The sequence below is a fragment of the Anomaloglossus baeobatrachus genome, chromosome 9 (genome assembly GCF_048569485.1).
Source record: "Anomaloglossus baeobatrachus isolate aAnoBae1 chromosome 9, aAnoBae1.hap1, whole genome shotgun sequence".
Classification (NCBI taxonomy): domain Eukaryota; kingdom Metazoa; phylum Chordata; class Amphibia; order Anura; family Aromobatidae; genus Anomaloglossus; species Anomaloglossus baeobatrachus.
The window spans coordinates 205,544,320-205,569,876 of NC_134361.1; the positions used below are offsets into that span (position 1 = coordinate 205,544,320).

Below are 25,557 nucleotides of genomic sequence, written 5' to 3' on the forward strand. Positions count from 1 at the left end.
ACAGACCCCGTCAATTCGGCCCAGGTGAGGATCCTGGGGAGCTCGAGATAAGCTGTCGCGCTGCTAATACCTCCCTGCCAATTGACAAAGGCAACAGCTGTTGCATTGTCCAATTGGACCCGAATCAAACTACCTGCTAGCAGATGGGGGGGACGACGACGACGACCTGAGCGCGAGAAAGGTTGCGCTGATTTTCAGGACGATTTCTGGGAAGGGAAGACTCCTGGGGTATCCAACATTCCGAAGCAGTGTGGAACCAGTACGCTGCTCCCGAGCATAAGAGGCTGGCATCCCTGGTCAGGAGTAGCCAGTCCACTTGGGGAAGAAAAACTCCCTCTCGATATGGAAGAGGACTGAAGCCACCAGCAAAGCTCATACCTCACTGAAGGTGTCAGGTGAAAAATTTGTCCAAGGAAAAAAGGGGCTCTTGTTCCAGGGCAGCTAGAAGCGCCAGCTGCAGTGGGCAGTGGTGTGGCTAAGCGAGCGGCACTGCCTCTATAGCCGCCGCTATCCTACCTAGCACTCTCACACTGAATCAAATGGAGTGAGAGGAATATGTAGAAGGCAGTGTACCGCCTGTTGTAGAGCGGTCGCCTTGTCTTGAGGGCGAAATATCAAGCCCCGAAGGGTGTCCAGGGACATGCCCAGGGAGGTGACTGATTTTGACGGGATCGGGGATGATTTGACTGGAGTCAGAAGCCACCCTAAGCGGGATAGGGTGCCCACAGAGATCTGCACGCTGGTTGAGCCCTTGATGAGGTCATCCAAGCAAGGCAGAACAGCCACTCTCCTGGCGTGAAGGGCACTCATGGCGACCGCCATGACCTTGGTGAAGACCCTTGGTGCTGTGGCAGGGCCGAGGGTATGCCGACAAATGAAAAAAGAAGTCCTGAACCGCAAAGCGGAGGAACGTTTGGTGAGCTGGGGTGATGGGTATGTGCAGGTACACGTCCCTGATAGCTATGGAGGCAAGGAATTCTCCTTCGACCATAAAAGGTAATAATGGACCCTAGGAAGTCCATTCTGAATCTCCTGACGTGCACATGTTTGCTCAGGTGTTAGAGGTCCAGAATGGGTCGAACTGACTCGTCCTTTTTTGGGAACCACAAGAGGTTGGAATAGAAGGCCTTGAACTTCTCACCGTCCGGAAAAGTTACCATCACCCCTGCCGTTTGGAGGGAGTGGATTGCTGAGGAGAAGGCCTCACAGTGTTTTGGAGACTTTTGGGGGGGTTTGAGAGAAAAAAAACGACCCGGGAATCGGGTCCGGAATTCAATGTGGTAACCGGAAGACACAGGGTGTCGCACCCATTTGTGGTCTGAGGCAGCAGCCCAGATGGATGAGGATGAGAATCCTCGGTCTTTGTCTTGACTGCCAGGACGAGGTGGACTCAGGAAGGGCTGAGAAGGTCGGGCCCTGCGTGTCTAATAAAAAACGTCCTGGGCTAGAGTTGAGGGAGGGAAGTACTCTTTTCCTCCCGTGGCGTCAGGAAAAAGAGCCTGTCCAGACGATCGCCAAACCATTGGTCTGGAAAGGAGTACTGTCAGAGGCTTGTTAGGGACAGAGTCCGCTCTCCATTATCGGAACCAGAGGGCCTTACGGATGGCTATGGTATTTGAGGCGGCAAAAACTGCGCAGGTAACAGCGTCGAGGGAGGCCTGCATGAGGTACTCTGCCACCGCAGCAATGTGAACTGTTACAACTGTGAGGGTCTGAGGAAAACTGGTATTCCTGGTGCCTGTGCTACCCACACGGAAGGAGAGAGGGACCAGCGGCCTCAAGGCGGAGCGATCGAGCTGCTCCACTTGTCTGTCTGTCGGGTCCTTGAAGGAGGATCCATCAAGTAAAAGACAGGCGGGTCCTTCAGGCAGGCGGGAAGCCGGGTGAGGGTCCACCGAGGCCGGATCGGCCCAGCCCTTAGAGACAGCTAAGCCAAAGGGGTACCGGGACTCCATGAGTTTACGGATACCAAAAGCGGCGTCAAAATTTTTTTTTTTTTGGAGGTTTCTTCACCCTTTTAAAGGAGACCGCAGGGTCAGTAGTAGTGGATGGGAGATCTTCCACATGCAGAGTTTGGTTGATTGCTGCAATAAGGGAGTCCATCGCAGCTTGATCACTTGGGGAGGTTGAAAACCAAGGAATCATCCTGATACAAACAACATTCCCCTTCCTCCGGCTCCTCAGAGACCGTGGAACATGTGGGAGAACCCCATCTGTGTACCCCCAAGGAAGAACCCTGGGGGTCATGCCCTTTTTCTGATCTGCAACCGGTAAAGCAGAGGGATGATTCTTATCAGAGGTACCCTCTATAGAGGTGTCATCAGGCTGCGTTCTGTCCAGGGGCTCCGAGGGGTGTGAGGACGATGTTGCATAGCCAGCACCAGGTTCTTGGAACTGTGCCCATTCCGGGGGACTGGGAGCCACAGGCTCTGGGCTGGCAGCAGTTGCTGCAGTGGTGGCGGGGGGTGGGGGGGTGGGGGGTGGGAGCTACAGTTGTACCGGACTCACGGAAGGAAGAGGTGCTATCAAACCCTAGTAGTTCAGTGTGGAAGGTAGTGCAGGCTGAACATTAGAAGTCTTATAGCTGTTACTGTAGTTGTGCAGGGCATAAAACATGTGACTGCAGCCGTAGCTTATCGCGTGTCGGAGGGGGCGGGGCTTAGCTCCGACAAGAACGTTGACATGAGGAAATATAATAAAATGGTGGGAAGGGACTCCCCTTTCCCCGTCCAGCCCTGCACAACAACGGTGGACAGAAAAAAGACTCCATAAGTGTACCACAGCTGCGGGTGCACTGAGTCCTGGGATCTCTCCCCCTCTCCCCGCCACAGGTGGAATGCTATGCAGGAGTCTGCAAACAGCCCATGTGAATCCAGAAAGTGACCTCTGCTCCAATTCATGTCAGGAAGGATTCCTCAGTTAAAAATCATGTCAGGGAGGAGTCCTCAGGTAAAATTCCTGTCAGGGAGGATTCCTCAGGTAAAATTCCTGTCAGGAGGATTCCCCAGGTAAAATTCCTGTTAGACCCGCAACACACATCCGTTTTTTTTTTGTACGTTTGCGGTACGTATTTGCATGTACCGGAGACACGTACAAACGGAGACCCATGTTATTCAATGGTAGATGGCACACACACGTAAAATCACACGGAACGTGTGTCCGTGTCGTAAGTACGTGTGTGCGCTTTTCTACACGGACGACATGTCCGTTTTTGGCCGGCAGCACGCAGGCACGGACCCGCTTTAGTCTATGGGTCCGTGCCTGCACGGACCGCACACGGAGTATGTCAGTGTTCAGCACGTATCGTCCGTGTCAGTTTTTCATCACAAAATCTTCAACACTTGTTTCCAATCTATCAGGTCAATAGAAAGCAAACAACACCAGGATCTCATGATGAATGATTCAAATCGTTAATTGGGTAAGAATGCGGGCCTTTAAAATCGGACATCACACGGACAGCACACGTACGTATTTTTTGTCAATACGAACATTCCACACGCACACACGGCTCGCATACGCCATCACACGGATGCCATACGTACCGGAGAAACGCCCCTAAAAAAACGGAACACTGACCCGAAAAACAGACCGTAAGACACGTACTTTTTTTTGCGGAAGTGTGTTTTAGGCCTTAGGGAGGATTCCTCAGGTAAAATTCCTGTCAGGGAGGATTTCTCAGGTAAAATTCCTGTCAGGGAGGATTCCCCAGGTAAAATTCCTGTCAGGGAGGATTCCCCAGGTAAAATTCCTGTCAGGGAGGATTCCCCAGGTAAAATTCCTGTGAGGGAGGATTCCTCAGGTAAAATTCCTGTGAGGGAGGATTCCCCAGGTAAAATTCCTGTCAGGGAGGAAATTTTATATTTTGATAAGATTGGGCATTTCTGAACGCGGCGATACCAAATGTGTGTGTGTATACATACATATATATATATATATATGCAGGGCTGTATTTTGCCTTCGTGCTGCCCTAGGCACTTTAAGTGGTCGCGCCCCTTAGTGACAACGTAAAACTGAGTTTTCGCACACGACATCTGTTTAAGGCAGATCTACTCTGTAGCACACTTTAAAAAGTATCAATAAGAAACGAACCCCCCCCAATGGGAATCACCACAGGCACATCAAAACATAGCATGAGTATAAAATATTCCCACCACACCGTCCCCACTTATATACTGTGACTGTCACACTGCCCCTAATAAACTACACACTGCCCTCCCTTATAAACTACTGTATATCCACCACACCTTCCTCGATTATGAAATATGATCTGTACATTGTGAGGAGGGAGCAGCATGATGTGAGGACAATGTCCCATGCATGCCGCCCCCTCCTCACAATGTCCTATGCATGCTGCCCCCTCCTCACAATGTCCCATGCATGCTGCCCCCTCCTCACAATGTCCCATGCATGCTGCCCCCTCCTCACAATGTCCCATGCATGCTGCTCCCTCGTCACAATGTCCCATGCATGCTGCTCCCTCCTCACAATGTCCCATGCTTTCTGCCCCCTCCTCACAATGTCCCATGCATGCTGCCCCCTCCTCACAATGTCCCATGAATGCTGCCCCCTCCTCACAATGTCCCTTGCATGCTGCCCCCTCCTCACAATGTCCCATGCATGCTGCCCCCTCCTCACAATGTCCCATGCATGCTGCTCCCTCCTCACAATGTCCCTTGCATGCTGCCCCCTCCTCACAATGTCCCTTGCATGCTGCCCCCTCCTCACAATGTCCCATGCATGCTGCCCCCTCCTCACAATGTCCCATGCATGCTGCCCCCTCCTCACAATGTCCCATGCATGCTGCCCCCTCCTCACAATGTCCCATGCATGCTGCTCTCTCCTCACAATGTCCCATGCATGCTGCCCCCTCTTCACAATGTCCCATGCATGCTGCTCCCTCCTCACAATGTCCCATGCATGATGCCCCTCCTCACAATGTCCCATGCATGCTGCTCCCTCCTCACAATGTCCCATGAATGCTGCTCCCTCCCCACAATGTCTCATGCATGCTGCCCCCTCCTCACAATGTCTCATGTATGCTGCTCCCGCCTCACAATGTCCCATGCATGCTGCTCCCTCCTCACAATGTCCCATGCATGCTGCTCCCTCCGCACAATGTCTCATGCTTGATGCTCCCTCCTCACAATGTCCCATGCATGCTGCTCCTTCCTCACAATGTCCCATGCATGCTGCTCCCTCCTCACAATGTCTCATGCATGCTGCCCCCTCCTCAGTGTCCCATGCATGCTGCCCCCTTCTCACAATGTCCCATGCATGCTGCCCCCTCCTCACAATGTCTCATGCATGCTGCCCCCTCCTCAGTGTCCCATGCATGCTGCCCCCTTCTCACAATGTCCCATGCATGCTGTCCCTCTCCATGAGCTCCTAATGCTGCCTTCCTCTTTTCCATGAGACCTTCATGTTGCCCCACTCATGCTAAGACCACCACACTAACGCTTATGCTGAGACCCCCCACACACACACTACCCCACTCTTGATATTGACTCCCCTACATTGCTCCACTCCATACTGATCCCACACATGCTGCCCCTTCTTCACAATGAGCTCCCAATGCTGCCCCCTCTTATTCTGAGTCCTTACACTCCCCCCACCCAATCGATTTTGTCATTGCACTATACCTCATCCCTTGTCCTTTGTCTCTAGCATTAGCCCCTCTCTCCCACTCCCCCAGCATCAGCCTCTCTCCCCCAGCATCAGCCTCTATCTTCCCTCAGCATCAGCCTCTCTTCCCCAGTCTCAGCCTTTGCCTCCCCCCAGCCTCAGCCTGCCCCAGTCTCCGCCTCAGCCTCCCTCCAGCCTCCCTCCAGTCTCAGCCTCCCTCAAGTCTCAATGAAGAAAAAACAAAAAGCCAGCACCAAATGTGCACTACAGCACTAAACATTCCAAACTGTACTTATTATAAAAAAAATTTTTTGAGATTTTTGGCAAAAAATTGCAATTTCTTGAGCTGCTTCGCCACGTCACGGCAAATCTCATTTGAAGCAGTCCTACACTAAAATATTTTTATAAAATGTGCCATACGGCCTCACATATGAATAGTAGAACTGCTCTTAGCAGCACTCACCTGGTCTATTTCAATCCCGTACCCATGACTGAGTCATGGCTGTGGGCGGGACAGGTCCAAGCAAATGCTGCATGAAGTAAATAGCCTGTGGACAAAGCCTGATGACTTAATGTGAACAGTCACCAACCGCCAAAATCCAGACAGATGGAATACATCCCAAATTGGGGTGCATAGCAAGGTGGAGGTCAACCACCGACCAATTCAATGAAGAAAAAACAAAAAGCCAGCACCAAATGTGCACTACAGCACTAAACATTCCAAACTGTACTTATTATAAAAAATTTTTTGAGATTTTTGGCAAAAAATTGCAATTTCTTGAGCTGCTTCGCCACGTCACGGCAAATCTCATTTGAAGCAGTCCTACACTAAAATATTTTTATAAAATGTGCCATACGGCCTCACATATGAATAGTAGAACTGCTCTTAGCAGCACTCACCTGGTCTATTTCAATCCCGTACCCATGACTGAGTCATGGCTGTGGGCGGGACAGGTCCAAGCAAATGCTGCATGAAATTTTTTTTTATAATAAGTACAGTTTGGAATGTTTAGTGCTGTAGTGCACATTTGGTGCTGGCTTTTTGTTTTTTCTTCATTGAATTGGTCGGTGGTTGACCTCCACCTTGCTATGCACCCCAATTTGGGATGTATTCCATCTGTCTGGATTTTGGCGGTTGGTGACTGTTCACATTAAGTCATCAGGCTTTGTCCACAGGCTATTTACTTCATGCAGCATTTGCTTAGACCTGTCCCGCCCACAGCCATGACTCAGTCATGGGTACGGGATTGAAATAGACCAGGTGAGTGCTGCTAAGAGCAGTTCTACTATTCATATGTGAGGCCGTATGGCACATTTTATAAAAATATTTTAGTGTAGGACTGCTTCAAATGAGATTTGCCGTGACGTGGCGAAGCAGCTCAAGAAATTGCAATTTTTTGCCAAAAATCTCAAAAAAATTTTTATAATAAGTACAGTTTGGAATGTTTAGTGCTGTAGTGCACATTTGGTGCTGGCTTTTTGTTTTTCCCTCAAGTCTCAGCCTCAGCCTCCCTCCAGTCTCAGCCTCAGCCTCCCTCCAGCCTCCCCCCAGTCTCTGCCTCTGCCTCCCTCCAGCCTCCCCCCAGTCTCTGCCTCTGCCTCCCTCCAGCCTCCCCCCAGTCTCAGCCTCAGCCTCCCTCCAGTCTCAGCCTCAGCCTCCCTCCAGCCTCCCCCCAGTCTCAGCCTCAGTCTCCCTCCAGCCTCCCCCCAGTCTCAGCCTCCCTCCAGTCTCAGCCTCTGCCTCCGTCCAGCCTCCCCCCAGTCTCTGCCTCTGCCTCCGTCCAGCCTCCCCCCAGTCTCTGACTCTGCCTCCCTCCAGCCTCCCCCCCAGTCTCTGCCTCTGCCTCCCTCCAGCCTCCCCCCCAGTCTCTGCCTCTGCCTCCCTCCAACCTCCCCCCAGTCTCAGCCTCTGCCTCTCTCCAGTCTCAGCCTCTGCCTCCCTCCAGCCTCCCCCCAGTCTCAGCCTCTGCCTCCCTCCAGTCTCAGCCTCTGCCTCCCTCCAGTCTCTGCCTCTGCCTCCCTCCAGCCTCCCCCCAGTCTCTGCCTCTGCCTCCCTCCAGCCTCCCCCCAGTCTCTGCCTCTGCCTCCCTCCAGCCTCCCCCCAGTCTCAGACTCTGCCTCCCTCCAGCCTCCCCCCAGTCTCTGCCTCTGCCTCCCTCCAGCCTCCCCCCAGTCTCTGCCTCTGCCTCCCTCCAGCCTCCCCCCAGTCTCTGCCTCTGCCTCCCTCCAGCCTCCCCCCAGTCTCTGCCTCTGCCTCCCTCCAGCCTCCCCCCAGTCTCAGACTCTGCCTCCCTCCAGCCTCCCCCCAGTCTCTGCCTCTGCCTCCCTCCAGCCTCCCCCCAGTCTCTGCCTCTGCCTCCCTCCAGCCTCCCCCCAGTCTCTGCCTCTGCCTCCCTCCAGCCTCCCCCCAGTCTCTGCCTCTGCCTCCCTCCAGCCTCCCCCCAGTCTCTGCCTCTGCCTCCCTCCAACCTCCCCCCAGTCTCAGCCTCTGCCTCTCTCCAGTCTCAGCCTCTGCCTCCCTCCAGCCTCCCCCCAGTCTCAGCCTCTGCCTCCCTCCAGTCTCAGCCTCTGCCTCCCTCCAGTCTCTGCCTCCCTCCAGCCTCCCCCCAGTCTCTGCCTCAGCCTCCCTCCAGCCTCCCCCCAGTCTCTGCCTCTGCCTCCCTCCAGCCTCCCTCCAGTCTCAGCCTCTGCCTCCCTCCAACCTCCCCCCAGTCTCAGCCTCTGAGTCTCTCCAGTCTCAGCCTCTGCCTCCCTCCAGCCTCCCCCCAGTCTCAGCCTCTGCCTCCCTCCAGTCTCAGCCTCTGCCTCCCCCCAGTCTCTGCCTCTGCCTCCCTCCAGCCTCCCCCCAGTCTCTGCCTCTGCCTCCCTCCAGCCTCCCCCCAGTCTCTGCCTCTGCCTCCCTCCAGCCTCCCCCCAGTCTCTGCCTCTGCCTCCCTCCAGCCTCCCCACAGTCTCAGCCTCTGCCTCCCTCCAGCCTCCCCCCAGTCTCTGCCTCTGCCTCCCTCCAGCCTCCCCCCAGTCTCAGCCTCTGCCTCTCTCCAGCCTCCCCCAGTCTCAGCCTCTGCCTCCCTCCAGCCTCCCCCCAGTCTCTGCCACCCTCCAGCCTCCCCCCCAGTCTCTGCCTCTGCCTCCCTCCAGCCTCCCCCAGTCTCAGCCTCTGCCTCCCTCCAGCCTCCCCACAGTCTCAGCCTCTGCCTCCCTCCAGTCTCAGCCTCTGCCTCCCTCCAGCCTCCCCCCAGTCTCAGCCTCTGCCTCTCTCCAGTCTCAGCCTCTGCCTCCCTCCAGCCTCCCCCAGTCTCAGCCACTGCCTCTCTCCAGTCTCAGCCTTTGCCTCCCTCCAGCCTCCCCCCAGTCTCAGCCTCTGCCTCCCTCCAGCCTCCCCCCAGTCTCAGCCTCTGCCTCCCTCCAGCCTCCCCCCAGTCTCAGCCTCTGCCTCCCTCCAGTATCTGCCTTTGCCGCCTCCCCCCCGCATGCGCAGATCTCTGGTCTGCATTAGAGACACTCCCACGCTCCTTATGAATCCACTTACCTGCTCCAGTGCCCGCCGCCATCTTCCTGGCTCACGTGAGTATCCTCTTCTGACACCGGCTTCCATCACGGCGTCCTCCGCGGCGTCCTGCTGCGAGCTCTGCATGTGACGTCCACACAGCAGTGGACGCAGCACAGAGGAAGGAGCTGATTGGCGCGCGCCTGTGACCCCGGAAGTGCAGGCGCCGGCAGTTCCGGGGTCAATCAGCTCCCTGTGCTCGGCGGCCACAAAAAAAAAATGTAAAAAAAAAAAAAAAAAAAAAAAAAAAAAAAAAAAATTTTTTTTTTTTTTTTTTTGCTGCCAGAGGGTGCCGCCCCTCACAATCTGCCGCCCTAGGCACCGGACCACGGGTGCCTAGTGGTAAATACGGCCCTGTATATATGCGAAAGGGGGCGATTTGAACTTTTAGGTTTTGAGGGTTTTTTTTTTTTTTTACATTTTTTAAAAAACTTTTTTTTTTTTTAACTTTCTTATTTTTATTTTACTAGTTCTCCTAGGGGGCTACATGGATCAACAATCCGATCGCTCTGCCATATCTGCTGATCACAGCTATACAGCTGTAAACAGCAGATATGCTCATTTTCTGCCTCACCCAGTTTTGGGCCGGGTGAAACCGAAAGTAATTCATGTGAGCTACAGGAGTCATCTCATGACCCTGTGCTATCATGAAAACAACCGGAAGTCACGTTATCACGTCCCGTAACTTCCGGTATCGGCCGGTAAGTTAATATTTACCGCCGATGCCATTATAATGGCGCTGTCACATATGGACAGCTCCATTTAAGGGGTTAAATGGCACGAGCAGATAACTATTCTGCTCGTGGCTGGCAGGCACACATCTCAGCTGTAAAAATCAGCTGAGATGTGCGCCGATCGCTACAAGCTGCCGGCGGCAGACCGCGGGCAGTAACACTATGACCGTTAGGACGTAATATAACTGCCCGCGGTCGTTAAGGGGTTAATACTTGGGTAAGATACTCGGCACTCGCGGTTTACGAATGACCTATTACCTGAGTGTCCGATCCCGTTATCCAGGTGTGTTAGAGACTGAGGTCTGCTGCGCTGCTTACTTTTCAGAGACCGGGGGCGACGCGGGGACATGGGTTGGGATGAGGTGTCCGAGGACTGCGTTTTACTCGCCCTCAGAGAGCGTAATCGGGCGTATACTTCTTGTAGCTCTCGGTTCTGCTGGGCCTGTAGGCTCACCACCTCCTGGATGTGCCTGCGTTATGGAGAAACAAAGCAGTTGGTTACTATTCTTTGCACGAATGTTGAACGTTTACTGCAGAGAACGCCAGAATGCACTAACTTTTCCCGAAGCTTCTGCAGTTCCACCTTCAGGTCCTCGTCCTCTAGTTCAGACTCGTCATCGCTGCTCATGGGAGACGACAGAGAGTAAAGGAGGGAGTTCTGCTTTTGGGCGAAGCCTTTTTCTCCGAGACAGTTGTGTCCGGACTCCCGAGCTCGGAAATCCTTCTCTTTACCGGGGGCTGCGGACATTTCAGAGTCACTACTGGGCTGCTTGGAAAAGCTGCTTTGCTTCTTGACATCTTGTATCCAAGGTGCTGAACCCGAAGGGGCACTGCTGCCCGTGGCCGAGGTTTCTTCCAGTTCCCGGTCGGGGGTAAGGGAAGAGGCATCTGTCTCACAAGCGGTGCTGGCAGACTGCGGCGTCTCCTCGGCTCGAGTGGCGGCAGACTCGGTCTCTTCTGCGGATGTGGTTTTCAGGGAGGTGGAAGGAATACTGGGGGATTCGGCAGTGATGGATTGCTCTTGTTGTGGAACTGTGACGACCTGCGGATAAGAATAAAATATAAAGGGTCATAGAGGAGACTGGAAGCAGGATAACGCGCCCCCAATACAATGATGTTGGGGGCTGTGCCGGGTCTACCTACTCCGACACCAGAGAAGACGGAGGCCAAGAAAACTGACGGAAGCCGAGCGAAAGTCACTCTACAAATATGAAACTGAGGGCTCGTCCAGCCGTTTGTGATTTTTAATATATGGAGGTTTCTCAACCTCCGCCTACAAAATAGTCTATGGAAATCAGACCGCACACATTTTGTTTTTTCACGGACCCATAGACCAGACCTGCACCGGTGAGTATAAATCGGAGACTCCGATCAAATATTGGACACGTCTGGGATATTGTGCGGACCAGGTGTGAACAGCTCCATAGACTATAGGGGGTATGAGGTATACAGACAGAGCTTATTCAAGTAAAACGGACGTGTGAATGACACCTAAGGGGGTAGACTCCCACCTCGGGCATTTATAGCCCTTAGACAGGAGGTGACCTGGTGCGGCAATCACTACATCCAGGTGTATAAATTGTGAAGGCCATCTGTGCAGTTTTGATCTGGAATCCTTCTCAGAGACCCTGAGAGACCCGGAGGTCTCCCCCAACATAATGACTGTAAAGATTGTCACACGTGTGTGACGACCTCTATTCGCATCTATAGGGGTTACATATATGAACTAGTATGCTGGGCTATCTGAATCACTCTTACAGAAGTAAAAAAGGAGAGATCCATGCAAACATGCGGCCACCGCTCAACTCATTTTCCACCTAAAAATGGCAAGGGTAAGACACCACAAGTGAAAAGGGAGTCGGGGAAACTCTGGGGCAAAACTGCCGTATACCTTATTGTTTGTTTCCTAAATTGAGGTAAAAAAAAAAAAAAATAAAAATTATAATATGGTGTCCGTCATGTAATCCAGTTATTTCTTACCAAGAGGGAGCGGAGTCACAGGAGGCAAGGGCGGTGGTGGAGTAGGCGATGCTGCGGGCGGTGCACGCCGTGAGGCAGGAGCATCCAGAAACTGTCAGCAGTGCGGGCTGATAAGAAATGGCGCTCGTAGTCGGCGCGTGCGCAGATTGAGCTATTGGATCAATGACGAGCCCAAGTGTCATCTGCGAATGCGCCATCTCCGGGCACCATTTTTCTTTAGTCCGCCGCCGGGAGATCAATGGGCCGGAGGCGGCGAATGCGCAGATGAGATCTTGAGCCAAAAGCTCAACCTGCGCAAGCGCTGACTCTGAGCGCCAGTATTTGAGGCCCACACCGCCAACATTTTCAGGATGGACCCTGCATCATTGCCGACAGTGAGTACTAGCACCGCCCGCAGCATTGTTCCTGCCTCCAGCTACTCCTCTCCACCAACTCTCCCGGTAAGCTACCACCAACATTTTCAGAATGGTGGCCCCTGCCTCGTCGCCCGCAGCACAGTGCCCGTGGCCCGCAGCATCTCCCCTGCCTCTTGTGACCGCTCTCCACCACCCCCGGTAAGCTACATTCGGATTATAAGACGCACCCCTCATTTTCCTCCCAAATTTTTGGGAGGAAAAGTGCGTCTTCTAATGTAAAAAAAATCCGTTATTCGGTAATTATAGCATTTAGTAGAACGGCCCCTTAAAGTATCAAGACCACCAATGGAAATTTTTACAGAAAGCAGTCATTAAGGAGTTAAAAGTAAACTCTGTCCCCCAATGAAGGCTCCTAAGAAAGGGATTTATGGCGAGTACCCCAAATCCTCTTTTCTATGTTGATGAAGACTTTGGAGAACACTGCCATACCAAAAGAAGGGAATTTTGTTACTTACCGTAAATTCCTTTTCTTCTAGCTCTTATTGGGAGACCCAGACGATTGGGTGTATAGCACTGCCTCCGGAGGCCACACAAAGCAATTACACTAAAAAGTGTAAGGCCCCTCCCCTTCTGGCTATACACCCCCAGTGGGATCACTGGCTCACCAGTTTTAGTGCAAAAGCAAGAAGGAGGAAAGCCAATAACTGGTTTAAACAAATTCACTCCGAGAAACATCGGAGAACTGAAAACCGTTCAACATGAACAACATGTGTACCCGCAAACAAACCAAAAATCCCGAAGGACAACAGGGCGGGTGCTGGGTCTCCCAATAAGAGCTAGAAGAAAAGGAATTTACGGTAAGTAACAAAATTCCCTTCTTCTTCGGCGCTCTATTGGGAGACCCAGACGATTGGGACGTCCAAAAGCTGTCCCTGGGTGGGTAAAGAAATACCTCATGTTAGAGCTGCAAGACAGCCCTCCCCTACGGGGAGGCAACTGCCGCCTGCAGGACTCTTCTACCTAGGCTGGCGTCCGCCGAAGCATAGGTATGCACCTGATAATGTTTGGTGAAAGTGTGCAGACTCGACCAGGTAGCTGCCTGGCACACCTGTTGAGCCGTAGCCTGGTGTCGCAATGCCCAGGACGCACCCACGGCTCTGGTAGAATGGGCCTTTAGCCCTGACGGAACCTGAAGCCCCGCAGAACGGTAGGCTTCAAGAATTGGTTCTTTGATCCATCGAGCCAGGGTGGCCTTAGAAGCCTGCGACCCCTTGCGCTTACCAGCGACAAGGACAAAGAGTGCATCCGAACGGCGCAGGGGCGCTGTGCGGGAAATGTAGATTCTGAGTGCTCTCACCAGATCTAACAAATGTAAATCCTTCTCATACCGATGAACTGCATGAGGACAAAACGAAGGCAAAGAGATATCCTGATTAAGATGAAAAGAGGATACCACCTTCGGGAGAAACTCCTGAATGGGGCGCAGCACTACCTTGTCCTGGTGGAAGACCAGGAAGGGAGCCTTGGATGACAGCGCTGCCAGCTCAGACACTCTCCGAAGAGATGTGATCGCTACCAGAAAAGCCACTTTCTGTGATAGCCTAGAAAGTGAAACCTCCCTCAGAGGCTCGAAGGGCGGCTTCTGGAGGGCAACTAGTACCCTGTTCAGATCCCATGGATCTAACGGTCGCTTGTACGGGGGTACGATATGACAAACCCCCTGCAGGAACGTGCGCACCTTGGAAAGTCGTGCTAGACGCTTCTGAAAAAAGACAGATAGCGCCGAGACTTGCCCTTTAAGGGAGCCGAGCGACAAACCTTTTTCTAACCCAGATTGGAGGAAAGAAAGAAGGATAGGTAATGCAAATGGCCAGGGAGACACTCCCTGAGCAGAGCACCAGGATAAGAATATCCTCCACGTTCTGTGGTAGATCTTAGCAGACGTGGGCTTCCTAGCCTGTCTCATGGTGGCAACGACCCCTTGGGATAAGCCTGAAGACTCTAGGATCCAGGACTCAATGGCCACGCAGTCAGGTTGAGGGCCGCAGAATTCCGATGGAAAAACGGCCCTTGGGACAGTAAGTCTGGTCGGTCTGGCAGCGCCCACGGTTGGCCGACCGTGAGATGCCACAGATCCGGATACCACGCCCTCCTCGGCCAGTCTGGAGCGACGAGTATGACGCGGCTGCAGTCGGATCTGATCTTGCGTAGCACTCTGGGCAAGAGTGCCAGAGGTGGAAACACATAAGGGAGCCGGAACTGCGACCAATCTTGCACTAGGGCGTCTGCTGCTAGAGCTCTTTGATCGCGAGACCGTGCCATGAAGGTTGGGACCTTGTTGTTGTGCCGAGACGCCATTAGATCGACGTCCGGCCTTCCCCATCGGCGACAGATTTCCTGAAACACGTCCGGGTGAAGGGACCATTCCCCTGCGTCCATGCCCTGGCGACTGAGGAAGTCTGCTTCCCAGTTTTCTACGCCGGGGATGTGAACTGCGGATATGGTGGAGGCCGTGGCTTCCACCCACATCATAATGCGCCGGACTTCCTGGAAGGCTTGCCGACTGCGAGTCCCGCCCTGGTGATTGATGTATGCCACCGCTGTGGAGTTGTCCGATTGAATTCGGATCTGCTTCCCTTCCAGCCACTGCTGGAAGGCTAGCAGGGCAAGAAACACCGCTCTGATTTCCAGAACATTGATCTGAAGGCTGGACTCCTGCTGAGTCCACGTACCCTGAGCCCTGTGGTGAAGAAACACTGCTCCCCACCCTGACAGACTCGCGTCTGTCGTGACCACCGCCCAGGACGGTGGTAGGAAGGATCTTCCCTGTGATAATGAGGTGGGAAGAAGCCACCACTGCAGAGAGTCCTTGGCCGTCTGGGAAAGGGAGACTTTCCTGTCCAGGGATTTTGACTTCCCGTCCCATTGGCGGAGAATGTCCCATTGAAGTGGACGCAGATGAAACTGCGCAAACGGAACCGCCTCCATTGCCGCCACCATCTTCCCGAGGAAGTGCATGAGGCGTCTTAAGGAGTGCGACTGACTCTGAAGGAGAGCCTGCACCCCCGTCTGTAGTGACCTCTGCTTGCTCAGCGGAAGCTTCACTATCGCTGAGAGAGTATGAAACTCCATGCCAAGATACGTTAGTGATTGGGTCGGAGACAGATTTGACTTTGGGAAGTTGATGATCCACCCGAACGCCTGGAGAGTCTCCAGTGCAAAATTCAGGCTGAGTTGGCATGCCTCCTGAGAGGGTGCCTTGACCAATAGATCGTCCAAGTAAGGGATCACAGAGTGTCCGTGAGAGTGCAAGACTGCTACCACTGCTGCCATGATCTTGGTGAACACCCGGGGGGCTGTCGCCAGACCAAATGGCAGAGCCACGAACTGAAGATGTTCGTCTCCTATCACGAAGCGCAGAAAGCGTTGGTGCTCCGTAGCAATCGGCACGTGAAGATAAGCATCTTTGATGTCTATTGACGCTAGGAAATCTCCTTGGGACATTGAGGCAATGACTGAGCGGAGGGATTCCATCCGGAACCGCCTGGCGTTCACATGCTTGTTGAGCAGTTTTAGGTCCAGAACGGGACGGAAGGAGCCGTCCTTCTTTGGAACCACAAAGAGGTTGGAGTAAAATCCTCGGCCCCGTTCCAGAGGGGGGACAGGGATCACGACTCCTTCTGCTCTTAGAGAGTCCACCGCCTGCAGCAGGGCATCTGCTCGGGTGGGGTGTGGGGAGGTTCTGAAGAACCGAAGTGGAGGCCGAGAACTGAACTCGATTCTGTACCCGCGAGACAAAATGTCTGTTACCCACCGGTCCTTGACCTGTGACAGCCAAATGTCGCAAAAGCGGGAGAGCCTGCCACCGACCGAGGATGCGGAGGGAGGAGGCCGAAAGTCATGAGGTAGCCGCCTTGGAAGCGGTTCCTCCATTTGCTTTCCTGGGGCGTGAGTGAGCCCGCCAGGAATCTGAGCTCCCTTGTCCTTTCTGAGTCCCTTTGGACGAGGAGAATTGGGGCTTGCCCGAGCCTCGAAAGGACCGAAACCTCGACTGCCACTTTTTCTGTTGAGGTTTACTTGCTCTGGGCTGTGGTAAGGAAGAGTCCTTACCCTTGGACTGTTTTATGATTTCAGCCAATGGCTCACCAAACAGTCTGTCTCTAGATAATGGCAAGCTGGTTAAGCATTTTTTGGAACCAGCATCTGCTTTCCAGTCCTTTAACCACAAGGCTCTGCGCAAAACCACAGAATTGGCGGCCGCCATAGAGGTACGGCTCGTAGATTCTAGGACAGCATTGATAGCATAGGTCGCAAACGCAGACATTTGCGAAGTTAGGGACGCCACCTGTGGCACTGCTGGATGCATGATAGCATCCACCTGTGCTAAACCCGCTGAAATAGCCTGTAGTGCCCACACGGCCGCGAATGCTGGAGCAAACGACGCGCCGATAGCTTCATAGACAGATTTCAACCAAAGGTCCATCTGTCTGTCATTGGCATCTTTAAGTGAAGCGCCATCTTCTACTGCGACTATGGATCTAGCCGCCAGCTTGGAAATTGGGGGATCCACCTTTGGGCACTGGGTCCAGCGTTTGGCCACTTCAGGGGGAAAAGGATAACGGGTATCCTTAGAACGTTTAGAGAAACGCTTGTCTGGATGAGCGTCGTGCTTTTGGATTGATTCTCTGAAGTCAGAGTGGTCCAAAAAAGCACTTAATTTACGCTTGGGATACAGGAAATGGAACTTCTCCTGCTGTGCAGCTGCCTCCTCTGCAGAAGGGGCTGGGGGAGAAATATCCAACAGCCTATTAATCGCCGATATAAGGTCATTAACCATGGCGTCACCATCAGGGGCATCCAGATTGAGAGGGGCCTCAGGATTAGACTCCTGATCACCGTCCTCAGTCTCATCACAGAGAGACTCTTCTCGCTGAGACCCTGAGCAGTGTGATGACGTCGAGGGTCTTTCCCAGCGAGCACGCTTAGGCTGCCTGGGACTGTCATCTGAGTCAGAGACTTCAGCCTGTGATGCTTGAGACCCCCTTGAAGTACGGATTAGTTCCAACTGAGGGGGACCAGTGAGCATAGCCACAGCAGTGTCCATAGTCTGAGGAACTGGCCTGGCCTGCAAGGTCTCCAGGATCCTTGACATAGCCTCAGACATTTTATCAGCAAACACTGCAAAGTCTGTCCCCGTCACCGGGGCAGGGTTCACAGGCGTCTCTGCCTGGGCTACCACCACAATAGGCTCTGGCTGGCGAAGTGCCACTGGGACTGAACATTGCACACAATGTGAATCATTGGAGCCTGCTGGTAGATTAGCCCCACATGCAGTACAAACAGTGTACACAGCCTGTGCCCTGGCAGCCTTGCGTTTTGCGGATGACATGTTGCTGCGTCCTCAGAGCAGTACAGAGTGTCCAGCCAGAAGCGACCTTACAGTGCACTACATAAATATATATATATATATATATATATGGTACCAATAAAGAAGTACACTAATATATCACTGAGGCACTAGTGGGGCCTGCACTACTGTTCAGCTTACCGCCCGCTTAGGAGCGGTGTGTGGTCGCCAGAAATCCCTCTAGTCTGGGTCTCCCAGAGCCTGCTGCCTCCTTCCAGCCAGATCGCATGTGTAATGGCTGCCGGCGTCCTTGTGGAGAGGGGGGGGCGGGTCCTGGGCGTACACCGACGAAGAGCGGGAAGTCTGCTTCCCCTTGTGCCTAGTGAGAGGGCTGGAGCATGTAAATAAGGCTCCAGCCCTCGGCGCAGCCATTGAGCAGCGTCTCTCCCCTACCCTGATTGACAGGGTGGGGGCGGGAACGAAGCGGCGCTAGGCCGCAGAAGCCGGGGGCTAAAGTTAAAAACGCCGCCGCCGTACAAGCGCGGTCGGCGCCAAGCCCCCGGCGCACTACAAGTCGCAGCTGCGCCGCCGCTCCAGGAGCGGTCGGCGCAGTAGTTCCCAACACACAATCGTCACTCAGCAAAGCTGCAGTGACCTAACCCCCAGCGTACAGCGCCACTGTCCCCGGCGCACTATAACGCTCAGCAAGCCCTGAGAGTGTCCGTGCCTGCCGGGGACACAGAGTACCTGAAGTTGCAGGGCCATGTCCCTGAACGGCACTCCCGCTCCCAATCCAGCAGGTTCTATGGGTCTGTGGATGGAGCCCGGCCCCAGGGCTTGGGGGCCGGCAGGATCCCACTTCCACAGAGCCCCTCAGGGGGATGTGGAAGGAAAACAGCATGTGGGCTCCAGCCTCCGTACCAGCAATAGGTACCTCAACCTTACAAGCACCATCACGGGTGAGAAGGGAGCATGCTGGGGGCCCTATATGGGCCCTCTTTTCTTCCATCCGATAGAGCCAGCAGCTACTGCTGACTACAAACAGTGGAGCTATGCGTGGATGTCTGACCTCCTTCGCACAAAGCAGAAAACTGGTGAGCCAGTGATCCCACTGGGGGTGTATAGCCAGAAGGGGAGGGGCCTTACACTTTTTAGTGTAATTGCTTTGTGTGGCCTCCGGAGGCAGTGCTATACACCCAATCGTCTGGGTCTCCCAATAGAGCGCCGAAGAAAGGTACAAATCGTCCTATACAGACAATAAAAGCTCTTTACGATGTCAGACGCACCTGAAAACGTCCACGTTTGAAGGCACTGGTTCCAGTTGAGGTTCCCTCAGACAAGGCACATTCAGCCAGTGCTTCCACCACCCTTTGCGTGGCATCCGATACTTCTCGTCTGGCGCCGTCATCATCAGCTAGAAACAAAAAAAGAGAGAACGAAAAAAAGAAAGAAAAAAGAAGACAACAAAGCTCAGAAGGTTCTGCCAAAATGTATAAGATGTGAAGGCCGGATATCCTACTACCGTAGTGAAGGAGTGGGGCAAAAAGGAATACAACAGTACGTGCGGGCTCCAGCTAATATATACATATTGCCATGCTCAGGCAAATACCAGTGGTTCACATGAAAGACATAAAGCGATGACAGTCCGATGCTCTTACAATGTGTCAGTACAGACACGGCTAGACAAACACAAAAAGAAAAAAAAAGTGAAGGTGCAAGAAACGTGAGGGAACAATTCTGAGGATGAAAAAAAAATAAAAAAAAATAAAAATAAAAAAATTAAACTCACTAAAAAAAAAAAAAAAAAATATATATACGTACGGAAATAACCAAAAGGGATGTTCCTATGGTACGGGCCTAACTGTAAGCAACACTACCTTGGCGGACTCTTGACCTCTTGAATAAGCTGTTGGAATGCCGCAACCTGCATGCCCAGCTTTTTAATTTGCGAGCCCACGGTTTCTTGCTAATGGGGTTTTTGAGACTAGGACAAGTAAAGCTTAGGCCAAAATATCCACCTCCTGTCTGTAGATGTGCAGCTCCAGCGCCCATAGAGCGTTTGGTGCAGGCATGAGAAGAACTTGCAGGATGCCAGGCATCTTCAGAGCTTTCCTGGAGAGGACGAGATTAAAAAAGGGAAAAGACGACCGAAATGTGAATCATCCAGGAAATATATGAAAAATAAATACAGTTGCTCTCTCTCTATCAATATAATATAATATAATATAATATAATATAATTATATATATATATATATATATATATATATATATATATATATATATATATATATATAATTATATATATATATATATATATATATATATATATATATATATATTAATACTAGATATAAGAAGTACATAATATAAAAAATACATAATTAAATTTTTTTTTTAAAAAAAAAATTATATTATAATAAATATATAAATATATATATATTTCTAGCATTAATATATTAATTACATTTGTTATGTATCTGTAATAAAATAAATTTAGAAATGCTAATAAAGACACAAAAATTCTAATGTATTTCAAAGTGCTAATTGTATTACTATGAATATATAAAATGCTAGCAAAATATACTATTTAAATGCTAGCATTTTTATCTTAAATATATTAATATAAAATTAAATTATTATTTATTAATAAGGTGGCAGAAAAAATTTTGTTACTTACCGTAAATTCTTTTTCTTATAGTTCCGTATTGGGAGACCCAGACTAAGGGTGTTTAGCTTCTGCCTCCGGAGGACACACAAAGTACTACACTTAAAAGTGTAGCTCCTCCCTCTGAGCATATACACCCCCTGGTAGCCAGTCCTAGCCAGTTTAGTGCAAAAGCTGAAGGAGAATAGCCACCCACAAGTAGAACCGAGTAAGAACCGGAACAACCGGAGACTCTGTCCACGACAACAGCCGGTGATAACACACGGAACAAGAAAATTGGCAACAGGGAGGGAGCTGGGTCTCCCAATACGGAACTATAAGAAAAAGAATTTACGGTAAGTAACAAAATTCTCTTTTTCTTTATCGTTCCTTTGGGAGACCCAGACCATGGGACGCTCCAAAGCAGTCCCTGGGTGGGAATAAACAGAAAAAAACTAAGAAGTAGGCGGAGCCTAACTTCACAAGTGGGCGACAGCCGCCTGAAGGATGCGTCTGCCCAAGCTCGCATCTGCCGAAGCATGAGCATGCACTTGGTAGTGCTTCGAAAAGGTATGCAGGCTAGTCCAAGTGGCAGCCTGACAGACTTGTTGAGCCGTAGCCTGGTGCCTAAAAGCCCAAGAGGCACAGACAGCTCTGGTAGAGTGTGCTTTGATCCCCGGCGGGGGAGGCACCTGAGTACTCTGGTAGGCGTCCGAAATGGTCGATCTAATCCAACGGGCCAAGGTCGGCTTAGAAGCAGAGAGACCCTTGCGCCGCCCTGTGGTTAGCACAAAAAGAGAGGTGCACCGCCTAAGCGCAGCGGTGCGAGACACATAAATCCGGAGAGCACGCACCAGATCTAGAGTATGCAGCGCTTTCTCAAAGCGATGAACAGGGGCCGGACAGAAGGAAGGCAAGGAAATGTCCTGGTTAAGGTGGAAGGGAGAGACCACCTTAGGAAGAAAGTCCGGGGTCGGACGGAGAACTACCTTGTCTTGGCGAAAAACCAAAAAAGGTGACTCCGAGGAGAGCGCAGCCAAATCAAAGACTCTCCTGAGAGAAGTTATGGCAACTAGAAGAAGGGAATTTTGTTACTTACCGTAAATTCCTTTTCTTCTAGCTCTTATTGGGAGACCCAGACGATTGGGGTATAGCTACTGCCCTCCGGAGGCCACACAAAGCACTACACTAAAAAGTGCAAGGCCCCTCCCCTTCTGGCTATACCCCCCCGTGACATCACGGGTTCTCCAGTTTTAGTGCCAAAGCAAGAAGGGGGAAAGCCAATAACTGGTTTAAACAAATTAACTCCGAGTAACATCGGAGAACTGAAAAACCGTTCAACATGAACAACATGTGTACCCGCAAACAACAAAAAAATCCCGAAGGACAACAGGGCGGGTGCTGGGTCTCCCAATAAGAGCTAGAAGAAAAGGAATTTACGGTAAGTAACAAAATTCCCTTCTTCAGCGCTCTATTGGGAGACCCAGACGATTGGGACGTCCAAAAGCTGTCCCTGGGTGGGTAAAGAAATACCTCATGTTAGAGCTGCAAGACAGCCCTCCCCTATGGGGAAGCCACTGCCGCCTGCAGGGCTCTTCTACCTAAGCTGGCATCCGCCGAAGCATAGGTATGCACCTGATAATGTTTGGTGAAAAAATGTGCAGGCTCGACCAGGTAGCTGCCTGGCACACCTGTTGAGCCGTAGCCTGGTGTCGTAATGCCCAGGACGCACCTACGGCTCTGGTAGAATGGGCCTTCAGCCCTGAAGGAACCGGAAGCCCCGCAGAACGGTAGTCTTCAAGAATTGGTTCTTTGATCCATCGAGCCATGGTGGCTTTAGAAACCTGCAACCCCTTGCGCGTACCAGCGACAAGGACAAAAAATGCATCAGAGCGGCGCATGGGCGCCGTGCGGGAAATGTAGATTCTGAGTGCTCTCCCCAGAACTAACAACTGTAAATCCTTTTCATACCGGAGAACCGGATGAGAACAAAAGGAAGGTAAGGATATATCCTGATTAAGAAGAAACGCGGATACAACCTTAGGGAGAAACTCCTGAATAGGGCGCAGCACCACCTTGTCCTGGTGGAATACTAGGAAGGGAGCCTTGAATGACAGAGCCGCCAGCTCAGACACTCGCCGAAGCGACGTGATCGCAACCAGAAAGGCCACTTTCTGTGACAGGCGCGAAAGGGAAACTTCCCTCAGAGGCTCGAAAGGCGGCTTCTGGAGAGCAACTAGTACCCTGTTCAGATCCCATGGATCTAACGGCCGCTTGTACGGGGGCACAATATGACAAACCCCCTGTAGTAACGTGCGCACCTTAGGAAGACGTGCTAGACGCTTCTGAAAAGAACACGGATAGTGCCGAGACTTGCCCTTAAAGGGAGCCGAGCGACCAACCTCTTTCCCAACCAGATTGCAGGAGGGAAGGCAAAGTAGGCAATGCCGATGGCCAGGGAGACACTCCCTGAGCAGAACACTAAGATAAGAATATCTTCCACGAGTTGTGGTAGATCTTGGCAGACCGCGGCTGGCTAGCCCGTCTCATGGTGGCAATGACGTCGTGCTCACGGTCGACCGACGGTGAGGTGCCACAGATCTCGGTACCACGACCTCCCCGGCCAGTCTGGGGCGACGAGGATGGTGTGGCAGCAATCGGTAGCTGGAACTGTGACCAATCCTGAGCCAAGGCGCCTGTCGCCAGATCTCTTTGATCGTAAGACCGCGTCATGAAAATCGGGACCTTGTTGTTGCCGAGAAGCCATGACGTCGACGTCCGTCTTCATCCTGCGGCTACAGATTTCTTGAAAACAAACGGGTGCAGAGCCCATTCCCCTGCGTCCACGCCCTGGCGACTGAGGAAGTCTGCTTCCTAGTGTTGTACGCCCGGGATATGAACAGCTGATATGGTGTATGCTCTGTCTTCTACCCATAGCAGAATCCGCCGGACCTCTTGGGAGGCTTGTCGACTGCGTAGTCCGCCTTGGTGGTTGGTGTATGCCACCGCTGTGGATAGTCCGACTGAATTCGGATCTATTTGCATTCCAGCCACTGCAGGAAGGCTTGCAGTGCAAGATACACTGCCCAGAGCTCCAGACCACTGAGTTGAAGAGTGGACTCCTCTGAAGACGGTCTTTGACCGTCTGGAAAAGTGACACGTTCCTGTGTAGGGACATCGACTTCCCTCCCATAAGCGAAGAATGTGCTATTGAGGCGGACGCAGATGAAACTGCGTGAAAAAAACTCGCCTCTGGATGAGGCGCCTCCTTGAAGGAGAGACTGCCCCCTCGTCTGTAGTGAACGCTGTTTGTCCAGCGGAAGCTTCACTATCGCTGAGAGAGTGTGAAAACTCTCCAGGAGATGCCAGCGATTGGGTTCAACCTTGAAAAGTTGAAGACCCACCCGAAACTCTGGGAAGGGTCCAGCGCCATGTTCAGGTTGTGTTGGCATGCTTCTAAAGGAGAGTGCCTTGACCAGTAGATTGCCCAAGTAAAGGATCACAGAGTGACCGTGAGAGCGCGGGACTGCTCCCTCTGCTGCCACGAACTTGGTGAACACCCGTGGGGCTGTCGCCAGCCAAAGGGTATGGCTACGAAACGAAATATTCTCGTCTTTAATAACGAATCGTAGCCAACGCCGGTGCCTCGGAGCAATCGGCACGTGTAGATAAGCATCCTGATGTCTATTGATGTTAGGAAAACTCCTTGAGACAGAGAGGCAATGACGGAGCGGAGTGATGCCATCCGGAACCGCCTGGTTTTCACGTGCTTGTTAAGCAGTATAAATGCCAGAACGTGACGGAAGGAGCCGTCCTATTTTGGCACCACGACCAGGTCGGAGCAAAATGCGTATCTGGTTCCTGAAGAGGAACAGGGATTACCGCTCTTTCCGCCTGCAGAAGAGCCTCGGCTCGGTCGGTGCGGTAGTTTGAAAACAAACTGACTCTCACTCACAGGCCCTTGACCTGCGGTAGGTAAATGCCGCTAAAGCGGGGGAGTCTGCCCCCCCGCGGTTGCGGAGTGAGAGGGCTGAAAATTATGAGGAAAAACACTTTGGTAGCGGGTCCTCCGGCTGCCTTCCCCGGGCGTGATTGAGCCCGCTAGGAATCTATGCCCTTCTGGGCTTTTTGAGTCGTCTTGGATAGTTGAATGATTTCATTCAACCCTTACCAACAGACTATCACTAGATAAAGGCAACCTGGTTAAGCACTTCGTTGGAAGCAGCCTCTGTTCCAATCTCTCAACTACTAGCCTCTGCGTAAAAACACGGAGTTGGCGGGTGCCACTGACGTCCGGCTCGTAGAGTCTCGGACAGCAATAACAGCATGATTCGCCATGCCGACATTGCGAGTTAAAGACGCTGCTGGGACCGAGAGTACCTGTGACAGCGACCCCCTGCGCAATACTAGCTGAAATAGCTTGGAGTGCCTTCACGGCTGCGACTGCCGGAGCAACCGACCTGCCGATAGCTTCATAGACAGATTGCAACCAGAGGCCAATCTGCCTGTCAATGGCATTTTGAAGTGAAGTCCTATCCACCACTACAACTATAGATCTAGCTGCAAGCATGGAGATTGGGGGATCCACATTTGGATACTGGGTCTAGCGCTTGACCACGTCAGGGGGGAGAGACACGTGTCTCATTAATACGGTCGGAGAAACGCTTATCGTGATAAGCGTGTCGTTTCTGGACTGCTTCTCTGGAGTCAGAGTGCTAAACAAGTACTCAATATACGCTTGAGATACTGAAATAGAGATTTCTCTTGCTGTGAAGCTGACCCCTCCACTGGAGGAGTTGAGGGAGAAATACCCAACCTTTCGTTGATGGACGCAATAAGATTATTCACTATAGCGTCACCATCCGGTGTATCCGGATTGAGAGCGGTCTCAGGATCAGAGTCCTGAACAGCTACGTCTGCCTCAACGTACAGAGAGTACTCCAGCTGGGACCTTGACCAGTGATGGAGTCGAGGGCTAATCCCAGCGAGCCCGCTGCTCTCTGGGATGCCTGGAATCACTCTGGCGCCTTGAGATGCTCCAAATCAGGGCGGCCAGGGTCATTGCAACCATATTGCCCACGGTCTGCTTGGGGTGCAAAGTCTGTAAGATGTCAGTCATAGTCACAGACAATATATCAGCGGAAAAACTGCAACTTCGTCCCTGTCTCTGGACAGAGATCACAGGTGGTTCTTTTGGCCACATATAGCAGAGACCCCGGTTGAGCAATTGCACGCACTGGGGGTCCTGGAACCGTATGACATGCAGTACAAGCAGCATAGAAAGCCCGTGCATTGGCAACTTGTCTTTTTCTGCTGTTGTTGTCT

General features: G+C 52.2%; 1 protein-coding gene across 1 annotated transcript in view; it reads right to left on the reverse strand.

Moving 5' to 3' along the window:
• WNK3 (WNK lysine deficient protein kinase 3) overlaps nt 1-25,557 on the reverse strand; it is a 194,566-nt gene that overhangs the window by 26,632 nt on the left and 142,377 nt on the right. Inside the window, exons 19-22 of the mRNA XM_075324920.1 lie at nt 19,464-19,698; nt 18,873-19,000; nt 10,461-10,945; nt 10,162-10,373 (exon numbers count right to left, since the gene is read on the reverse strand). Coding sequence (XP_075181035.1) covers nt 10,162-10,373; nt 10,461-10,945; nt 18,873-19,000; nt 19,464-19,698 — 1,060 coding nt within the window. The remainder of the gene's footprint in view (nt 1-10,161; nt 10,374-10,460; nt 10,946-18,872; nt 19,001-19,463; nt 19,699-25,557) is intronic.